The sequence below is a fragment of the Henckelia pumila genome, chromosome 2 (assembly GCF_033568475.1).
Source record: "Henckelia pumila isolate YLH828 chromosome 2, ASM3356847v2, whole genome shotgun sequence".
NCBI classification, from domain to species: Eukaryota; Viridiplantae; Streptophyta; class Magnoliopsida; order Lamiales; family Gesneriaceae; genus Henckelia; species Henckelia pumila.
In genome coordinates, this window is record NC_133121.1 from 188,344,348 (window position 1) to 188,354,798 (window position 10,451).

At 35.2% G+C, this 10,451-nt stretch overlaps 1 protein-coding gene and 2 long non-coding RNA genes across 3 annotated transcripts; all 3 read left to right on the forward strand.

Annotated features, from left to right (window-relative positions):
- Positions 1 to 222: 222 nt before the first annotated feature.
- On the forward strand, positions 223 to 1,407 carry LOC140882478 (uncharacterized). Its single transcript, XR_012150225.1, has 3 exons — positions 223 to 473; positions 585 to 761; positions 1,282 to 1,407. It is a non-coding gene; the product is annotated as an uncharacterized lncRNA (long non-coding RNA).
- A 1,589-nt stretch (positions 1,408 to 2,996) lies between these two features.
- On the forward strand, positions 2,997 to 6,297 carry LOC140882477 (uncharacterized). The gene is made up of 6 exons (XR_012150224.1): positions 2,997 to 3,135; positions 3,948 to 4,020; positions 5,034 to 5,121; positions 5,406 to 5,462; positions 5,810 to 5,952; positions 6,085 to 6,297. It is a non-coding gene; the product is annotated as an uncharacterized lncRNA (long non-coding RNA).
- Positions 6,298 to 8,982: 2,685 nt separating this feature from the next.
- Positions 8,983 to 10,075, forward strand: LOC140879214 (uncharacterized). The gene is made up of 3 exons (XM_073282889.1): positions 8,983 to 9,288; positions 9,368 to 9,619; positions 9,887 to 10,075. The coding sequence occupies exons 1-3, from the start codon at positions 8,983 to 8,985 to the stop codon at positions 10,073 to 10,075; spliced, it is 747 nt and encodes a 248-aa protein (XP_073138990.1).
- Positions 10,076 to 10,451: the final 376 nt, after the last annotated feature.

A 10,451-nucleotide genomic window follows, 5' to 3' on the forward strand; every position in this document is an offset into this window, starting at 1 on the left:
TAAAAAAGCTTTGTCTTTAAGCGTTTTTTTAGGTCTAAGACAACGCTTTAAAAAAGCGTTGTCTTTGAGCGTTATTTTTTATATGTACTACAACACTTTTTAAAAAGTGTTGTAGATAAATCATTTTTTTAACTTTAAATAATAAATAAAAATTGAAATTACTTATGTTTTTTGCCTTAACGTAAAAAACCCAAAAATTTCCAAACCCTTCTTCGCGTCCCTCTTTAAACGTCTGAAAAATTAACCCTAAATCCCCAAGCCCTTCCATCGCGATTCCCTTTCTTGTTGAGCTCTTTCAATTACAATTTGACAAACCGTTAATGGTTATTTCTCCCTATTCTTCTACTTTTTCCATCATTCATCGATTGTTTCTGTTCTTGTAGTTGAAGAGTTTGCGAAGACTTCGGATCTACCTTGCTCTGTTTAAACTTGGGAGACGAGGGGGAGAAAGTGACCGCTTGTTCTGATTTTGGGTAATCTGCCTTATCTCTTGCTCGTTTTCTCTGATTATTCGTGGGTTGTGAAGATTTTGGACTGGGTATATTGTTCCAAGTACTGGATTTAAACTGCTACTCAAGTTGCAGATTATCAAAGCTTGGCAGGAATCGCCATTGTTGCTGCTGCATCTTCTTCTTTGACTTTATGGTATTTGGAGGTGTTCGATGCTGTGTTTGGACGATGATTCAGAGACTGAGAAGCTTGTTAACTGCTGAGATTTGAGTTCTAATTCCGAGCAGTTTCAGATTTGAGATTGCATTGAGGTACTTCGCCTTGCTTGATCTTGAGGGTATTTCCGCCTAGTTTTCTTCTTGTGTGCTTTCTTATCTGTTAACATATTCTTAGTTCATGTTTTTCCCTGCTGCTTGACATCCTCTTAACTTTTTTGTTATTTGGAGCAGATTCACTGTTAGACTTCGAACTTCCTTTCTTCTCACGATATCATGCTTATTGTATTCATGAGAAGAAAAACTGAAATTTTGTCAATGAATGGCTTTTCGAGTGGAAAATGTTTTTATTTTTGGCTCAATTCGAAAAACTTGCTGTACTGGTGTTGAATCATTGGGAAATCAATTAAGGGTTTAAAGGGCAGAATGGATGGCACCAGAAATTCTAAGAAATGAACCATCAAATGAGAAGTATGTCTGCTCTTAGTTAGTCACGTGGTCATAAAAATAATACATCATCAAATAAATCTCGATTTGATTTGACGGTTGATTGACTCGGTGCAGATTCGATTTTTATAGTTTTGGTGTCATATTATGGGAGCTTTTCACTTTGCAGCAACCTTGGGGAGGAATGAACCCAATGCAAGTTGTTGGTGTTGTTGGCTTTCAGCATCGACGTCTTGAAATACCAGATAACATGGATCCAGTTGTAGCCGATATAATCAGGAAATGCTGGCAAACATGAGTGATTTTTCTTTCAGTTTGCTTCTCTTCCATTTCATTGTTACTGTATTGGTCGTGATTTCTTTATATTACTTGCCTTAAAGAGATTCTCGAGAGTCTTACTACTCTGATTGCAATAGTTGACTAAGCATGGACCTACCTGTGACCCAAGCTGTTCTTTTTTAATGAGGATGCCCACCCTCTCATTAGATATTACCTTGTTTGGAAAGGTATATTTACTATATCTCAGCCTCTAACAGACTTTCTTTGATGAACCTCTTTTGGCTATTGAGATTTTAAAACACAAAACACTGAACAGTTTCATTACAACTGCGACTGCGCTCGCTCTGTTTCCTTAAAAGTGAAATATAATGACAAATAGAAAGTTAATAATTTTGAAACACGATTCTACTGAACAATTCTGTGGAGTTCTGCATGATTAAGAAACTTGAAGGGGAAATTGGTCATGATGAATTGTTGAAGACTATATTATCTTATATAAAAAAATAAATTATTGTGATTTGTTAGATGTAACTAGGATTTTTCTCAGTTATATTAGCATGTTAGATTCATTTGATTAACTATAGATCTAATTATTTTAGTCTACAAAATAGCTCGTGTATTTGCAATTTCCATACCAACAAAACACCAATAACATGTGCTTCCACAAAATTCTCCTATTTTTCATATGGTATTAGAGTCGTAAAGGTTCTGAAGAAAATAGAGAAGCTTTAAAGATTACCATCACTATGCCCGTATGCCGAGAAGAAGGATTGGAATAAAGTTTCTATGTCTTAAGCTTAATGTTAAACCCGTTGTCATGTTTTCTACTAAAGTGTATATCTTTTTAAAAAAGAAAGTTGGAGCAGTTTTGACTTGCTTTGCGTCTTCATAACTTCAATTTTGATTATCACTAGCTTATATATAATCTCAAGTGACTTTACTATCGAAGATATGCATCACGCAACATCAGTTGGTGGTGTGGAAGAGTGATTACCATAAGGACTATCATACCACCTGTTTGTGGTGGGATATCGACTACTATATGAGAAATACATCATATTAGCATAGACATGTCATGTAGAGTGGCCTTATTCATGACCGAGCAGTATGGATCTTCGTCAGCCTTTTAAGCACGTTCTAGCCAATAGAATGAAGCTTGTAGAGCAACTGAAAAATATGAAGTAATAATCTGCACTTGAGGCATATGAGCTTCAACGATTGTGTCATTCTACTTTGGAAGATGATTTGTCCAGACTCGGAAGATTTTAATTTCTTAATATTTTAATCTTTGTTTAAATTGCTTGTGTTATATGTATTTTGCCTCGTTTACATGCTGTGTTGGAACTAGTTCTTGCTTGAAATTGCATTGCCATCAATAGAACCTTGATGTGATGAGTCATCATAGCAAAGGATCTTTCATTGTCTAAAGCAGCGAAATCACAATTTTTCATTAAAATTCTTGGGACTATTGGAATTGTTTATTAAGTGAAACTAACTATCCCTTTTCTTAAAATTTGTAGAGATCCGAAGCTAAGGCCATCGTTCACCGAAATCGTGGCTTTACTTAAGCCTCTTCAGAAGCCTATTACCAGAAAGTAGGGGACCTGATTCTATTTCATGCAAATCTTTACCGCTAGTAGAGGTTGAATATGTGCCGGAGATAGCAGGATTAGATGGTGAGTTGAGTGAGGAATTTAGAAAGGTTTTTGAGAAATTCAACTTCAAGGAGAGTGTTGTTTCTGAGGTAAGAACGTTCAAATATATTGTTCGCTTGATATGCCAATTTTGCTTTGTTTTTGATTCCTTTTCTCCTTGGATCTTCTTTTTCTCTCTTCTGCTGTACTGTAATTTTCTATTTTGTAGGAAAATTTAAAAAAAGATGATTTTGCACCTGATGCAGCTTTGAAAAAGAATGATGACTCTGATTCAGAAGAGGAATTTTAAAAAAAAAAACTAGTACTTTACACAAAAACCTCACAATTAAGGCGTTAAGCGAATATGTTACCAATTAGTCATTATTCATGAGCTTTGAGTTCTAATTCCGAGCAGTTTCAGATCGATTTGTTCTTGTTGCCTTCTGCGTTTTTTAATGTGTTCATCCGTTAATTAAATTAATCATCATGAGTTGTTTATTTTACTCTTTTTTTTTCTTGGGGTGATAATATCGCTGCTTTTAAGAATCATTTTTCTTAATCTTCAAGCTTCTATTATCAATTAATATTAATGAACCCTTTGTTTAGATTCCATTACAAATTTTTACAGTTCTCTTCTCATCATGAACAGAAACATCTTTTAAAACCCGAATCTGAGACCGACCGGTTTCAAACTCTTCTGGTTTTAGGTGTTTGTGATGATTGTGTGCCTGTCTTTTCCTTTGCGTGTTGGTTCTTGTTTTGGTTTGAAGGGGAGTGGTTGTTCTTGTTTGTTTTTGTTTTCTATTCGCAATATGTTTTGATTTTTTGTGCTTTAATTTCTTTATTTATTCATAAAATATTAATTCAGATAATTTTTTTGCTGAAAATTATTATTTTCCTTGTTACTGTTTCTTCCCTGCAGATTTGCAATGCAGTGGCAGTGGCTGGAATCTATTAATTCTTCTACCTGAGGCTACTTAACTCAGCTACAATAGGTAAGTAGAAAAGTCTTTACTTTATTGACAACTATCTGGGATGGTTTTCTAGAGAATCTAGAGAATGTTTTTTACGTTACCTTTTGAAAATATATGTTTATTGTTGTGTTTTTATCAGCAACAAAATGTCAATTTTAAAAAAATTGACAAGTGATCTCAAGTTGAAATGAGAATCAGCTTCGAAGTAGTTTTGTTTCGTTTAGTAATTCCACCTTTCAATTTCCTAAATTCTGGTCTGAAAATAATATTCTCTCCTGATTCTTGGATCTTGACACACTATTTTTCTCTTGAGGTAGTGCTCTGGTGCAAACACAACATGCTTAATGAATAAGTTTCTTCTTTGTATTCATCCAGAACGACTATAAGGGTCACTAGATTTCTCCTGTCTCATCTGTTTCTTTGATGTTATATAAACTGAAGATGTTTGTGTTTTATTTCACGAGGTGAGAAAGGTGTAGCTAAACTGAAGATGTTTGTGTTTTATACTTTAATTTCGTCTTAGTTCAGGTGAGGAAGCAGTAGCAAATCTCCTGTGCATATGGGATGAAGGCCAGATTATGTAGCTCTGCCTTTTGTGTTTTATATTTTGTTTAAGATTAATTTTTCAGTGTTAGAGAAATCAAATGACGCCAAACTGGAGGGTAATTCCTTATTTTAAGCTGGACAATATAAGGAGGCAATAGCAAAATATGAATTTGCAATACAAATTGTCCAAGATGTTCTTCCATCTACTGAAATACAATCAATATGCCATGCAAAAATAGAGCTGCTTGTTTCTCCAAATTGGTATTCTCCTCGACTGTGGTTAAGAATAATTAATTTTCTGTTGTCTAGTATCGATGATGCTTAATATGCTTGCCAGCTCTACTTCGGGAATAAATTTTGTTCATTCAAGTAACTTCCGTTCAGTACTCTATATGTTGGGAATGCTTATCGAATGCACAATTTGCAATAGTGACTTTTTTTTAAAAAAAAATCCAAAGCTGATTTGTGCGCAACTTACTTCCTCGCAGATATATGGAAAGAAACTGAAATGTGGTTTTTGTTTTGCCAAGAAGCGCTCAAATATTTATGAGAAGCTGGATTCATGCTAATTTGCACGTAAAGACACGAAAAATCATAGTAGTATTACTGCCCGTTCAAGGATTGCTCGGCCTTGCTAATTTGCAATATCAAATAATCTTTGTTATGCAACAGAGTGCTAGGTGTTCTGATATTTACATGTAAGCTACTTCTGAATCAACCAATTCTTTAAATAAACTCTTTATTATTGCAAAACCAACAATACTTTGGTAAAGAATACCTGAAGTTTAGTGCTTCATGAGCTATTTATTCTCTTCTGTTACTGGGACTGAACTATATTAAGACTAATTAAATGTTTATAGGAAAGACATACGCTCATCCAGTCACTCTCAACAAGGGCAGAGTACCTAGAGAATAAAGTAAGCACTTTAACATACTGCCATTATATTTTTGTAATGTGTAGTGATATTATGTTGCAATATGTATGTCTTTATTATGTTCTTTGTTAACTTGCCTTATTAGGATCCTACAAGGTTTAGATATTGAAGTTGTGGACTGAGAAAGCGTGACTATATGCTTCTCACTGTGTCATGACGATCCCTCTTTTCTTTTCTAAGTTCTCTGCTTAGAATGGTGTTCATGATCTGAATCTTGTATAAGTGATGTGTATAAACTTAAAGATGCAGTTTTGCTTAGAGACGGTCGTTTATAATTTGTACTAGTTTACCTCGGTCACCCCACTCAGCAGTTTTGTTGTTTCCTACAGTAGAAAATACTTCACATAGAAAGAGGCAGATATGTGGTGGACTGAAAATGGAACAAGGGTCTGTGAGCGATATGACATCCAGACAATGCACGCAATAACATTTCAAGGGATTCGAAGGGGTTACTGAATTGCTTAACATTAGAGTACTTTTCTTAATGATAATTTTATGTCCTAGTTCATGTTCTTTTACTGATAAATATCTTTTTAAGTTTACTTTTCATTTTAATCTATTCATATTTTTTTTTATGTTTGTTTTTATTTTTAATAACTTACAGTATGAAGATACAAATTAAAGGAAAAGAGATTGTTGCGGCTTTTATGAAAGCTCGGGATGCTAGCATGTGCTGAAGGAAGGAATCAAAGTTTTTCGAGATTAATGCATAGTTTTTTCCTAGTGTTCATTAAATTAGAATTCGATTATTTTTTTATTTTAATGATTTATAATATTGGAAGACTCTATATTAAATTTTATTTTACAAATTTTTGAATTTTGAGTGACTTATAATATTGAAAATTTGTGAATTAATTTTTTTTTGTTTTTTATTTGAACAAAGACAAGCGTTGTCTTTACCAGAAAAGACAACGCTTTTTTGAAGCGTTGTCTTTTCCAGATACAACGACACTTAAAAAGCGTTGTCTTTTCCAGAAACGACAACGCTTTTTATAAAAGACAACGCTTAAAAAGCGTTGTCATTTATAGATACGACAACGCTTTTTAAGCGTTGTCATTTCACTTAAAAAGTGTTGTCTTTTCCAGAAACGACAACGCTTTTTATAAAAGACAACTCTTAAAAAGCGTTGTCGTTTTTAGATAAGACAACGCTTTTTAAGCGTTGTCGTTTCTGGAAACGACAACGCTTTTTCCGCATTGTCTTTGAGCGTGGTCTTTTACAACACTGCCTACGACAACGCTTTTTCATGGACATTAACAACGCGGAAAAAGTGTTGTCTTTGGCCTTTTTTCTTATAGTGATATTCTCAGTTTCAAGCTTGACAATTTCTGTTTTATGACTGATCTTCTCATCTGACTCTTCCCAGTTGGGCTCAGTTGAGATGTCTTGCATATAATTTTGCCTTGCTTTAACTTCATCAATGTTATTAACAGTTTTTAATACTCATCGACCATTTCATGAAGTGTTGTGATTAGGTCACCTCGAGTGAATTTATCAGAACTGAAATCGAATATCTGTTTACTGGTGGATGCACCCTCATGATCATTTTCCATTAAGCAGGTAACTTCTTCTTCATCATCGCTTGAGCTAGATTAGTAGTCTAATTGATCTGACTCAATGTTGGTGTCTGCCCATTGGACTTTGTTTTCTTCAGCAACTAGAGCCTCGTGCTTCTTCTTGGATGATTTATGTTGATCTCTAGAACTTCTTTTCTTCTCATAATATTTCTTTCCACTTTCAGTTGACCTCTTTTTATCTTTCTTGGGTTTTGGACAGTCTGCTATGAAATGTCCTATTTTCCCACAATTGAAGCATTCTCTTCGTTCCTCAGTTGATTCCCTTTTCTAAAAATTTCTTCTGTAGGATCCTTCTTGATTTTTCCTCTTGAATTTTCAAAATTTCCTTACAAATAATGACATAGAATCACTGCTCAACCGTTCAACTATTCTTTCTACTGGAGCTGAGGGATCCACTTTGACCGCTGCCAATGCCTTAGTCAACTGAGAAGTAGACTGGTCCTCTTCTCTGTTTTTAACTCAAACTCATAAGTTTTAAGATAAGCAAATAGATCATGGAACTCTAATTTCTAAACTCTTTTGACTCTCTCATAGCCATGGTATTTAAATCCAATTATTTTGGGAGTCCTCGCATAACTTTTAAGATCACTTCTCGGTTTAGATAAGTCTTTTCCAAGGCATTTAGTTTGATCACAATACTACTGACTCTTTCATCAAATTCTGTCATAGATTCTCCTGACTTCAATTTAATATTGTCAATTTTTTGAGTTGCCATAGATAACTTAATTTCCTTCGTCTGCTCATTTCCTTCACAAAGTTGAATAAGCTTTTCCCAAATTTTTTTGCCTATTTTTCACATCTTGATCTCCCTGTAGGTATTCTTATCAAGAGTCTTGGACAATATGTCCTTAGCCACATTTTCAAGATTCACCTTCTTTTTATCTTCAACAGTCCATTCAATTCTTGGTTTCTCAAGTTATTGAGGTCCACCACCGATGATAGCTATATCATTGTTGACTTTGGTGATGGTAATAGCTCCATCAGTGATAACATACCACATGTCATCATCCAGTGCTGATAGATATGCTTGCATACGTATCTTCTAGTCATCAAAATCCTCTTTAGAGAACATAAGAATTTTACTGAATGAAGCCATCTTTAGATAGTGTTCAAAGACAAGACGCTAGTCGATACAACAAACACACAAGCGCACACGCGGCCGGTCAGCTCAGCTTGGCGCGATGAGGTGGGGTGGGGTCTTCTGATCCTATTATTCTTTTTGGAGGAAATTTAATTAAAATAATATTTTTATTATTTTTAAGTTGCACAACACCTCATGCGGGCGAAATAAAGAAAAAAAAAATTCTTCTGCGCTCGAGCGCACTTGGCGATGGCCAGGCAGTAGATGGGCCAAATTTGTGTGCTCCAGCGCAGGTTTTTGCGCTGGAGCGCGCCATCCGTCTGTCCAGTTGGTGGCCAATGAAACTTTGCATGCTCGAGCGCAAGTTTTTGTACTGGAGCGCACCGTCTGAGTTCTCCGAAAAGGTGTGACCCTTTTTGGGCTTTTTCGCATGAGGTTGCTTCTTTCGACTAAAGGACATGTTCCTTGGACATCATTATTATAAATAAACTGATTAAAATGCAGTAACCTATAAGATATAACGTATAACGTGAGATTTTTGGTTTTCTGCAATTTCCTCACTCTTTTACAAATAAAGTTGCTGCATATTTTTTGTTCGCTGACGTTCAAGATATTTGTTGTGCTGCTATATATCGTTCGTGAGTCATTGTATCTTAGAGACAATTTCCGCCAATGTTTAGCACTAATAACGGGAAATTTTGTCTTGCGAAAAGAGATAATTTCTCGCCTCGACTATCCTACCACAGCTTTTACTGTTTCTATTGTTGTTCAGATTTGTTCATATTTCGGAAAACTTTCTCATACAATCGCAAGACGAATTTTTTTCATTCTCGGATTATGAACATGTCTCTTGTCTCATTCACTCCGCTCGCTTCATCCCCCTCTCAAGGAGAAAAGCCACCCAAGTTTTTTGGTTCCGACTTCAAACGTTGGCAGCAGAAGATGTTGTTTTATCTTACCACACTGAGTCTATCCAGATTTCTCAAAGAGGATCCCCCTATCGTCATTGTAGGCGATTCTGACACCCAAAGAATAATTGCAGTTGATGCATGGAACCATAGTGATTTCTTCTACCGAAACTACATTCTGAATGGTTTAGTTGACACACTTTACAGTTTACTGATCTGTCAAGACAGCCAAGGAACTCTGGTATTCCTTGGAAAAGAAATATAAAACCAAAGATGCAGGAATAATGAAATTTGTAGTTGGCAAATTTCTGGACTTCAAGATGATAGACTCAAAAACAGGGTTGAGTAAAGTGCAAGAAATACAAATTATCTTGCATGACTTATTGGCCGAAGGGATGGAAATCAATGAACCATTCCAAGTAGCATCTATCATTGAGAAATTGCCACCGCAGTGGAAGGACTTCAAGAATTATCTCAAGCACAAATTCAAGAAGTTGAAACTTGAAGATCTCATTGTAAGACTTCGGATTGAGGAAGATAACATAAACACCGAGGGTAAGTCACACACAAAGGTGATAGAAACCGAGGCCAAAGCAAATATGACAGAATCAAGTACTAGTCACAAAAGAAAGCTCCCCCATGATGGAAAGCAAAAGGGGAAAGCAAAAAAATTTCAAGGAAGTTGTTACAACTGTGGCAAACCGAATCACATGGCACGAGATTGCAGACTTCAAAAGAAAAAAAACAAAAATCAAAAACCAAGGCAAGAAAACATGGTTGAAGAAATGTATTTACTTTTAGATATTTCTGACATTGATCTAAGTGCTGTTATTTTTTAGAACAACTTTGTGGTTGATCCAAAAGAATGGTGGATCGATACTTCATCTACGAGCCGCATTTGTGCAGCAAGAGATATGTATTCCACCTACACCACCGTTGGTGATAGAAAGCTATTTATGAGAAACTCTGCAACATTAAAAGTCGTTGGAGTAGGGAATGTGGTGTTGAAAATGACCTCCGGAAAATAGGTGACACTCAAGAATGTGCTGCATGTGCCAGACATTCGAAAAAATAGTTTCTGGTTCTCTTTTGAGCAAGGCAGGATTTAGAATGGTTTTTGAATCTGATAAGTTTGTATTAACCAAATCTGTTGTATTCGTAGTAAAAGGATACCAAGATAGTGGTTTGTTTAAATTGAATGTAATGAATGTTATCCGCCCTGAGGCAAAGAATAAAATTATCGGTTCTGTTTACTTGACTGAAAGTTATGATATATGACATGAACGATTAGGGCATGTTAAATTCAACACGTTGCAAAGACTTGTAAATTTAAATTTAATACCTACTTTTAAAAGAAATCCACAAAACAAGTGTTAGATTTTTGTTGAAGCGAAAATGGTCAAA

Bases quoted from the DNA above. Each gene is read 5' to 3' on its own strand.
- LOC140879214 (XM_073282889.1), top strand. From the start codon at position 8,983: ATGTCTCTTGTCTCATTCACTCCGCTCGCTTCATCCCCCTCTCAAGGA. The intron at 9,289-9,367 runs GTATTCCTTGGA...CTGGACTTCAAG, and splicing joins AAGACAGCCAAGGAACTCTG to ATGATAGACTCAAAAACAGG. The intron at 9,620-9,886 runs GTGATAGAAACC...GTTATTTTTTAG, and splicing joins AGGGTAAGTCACACACAAAG to AACAACTTTGTGGTTGATCC.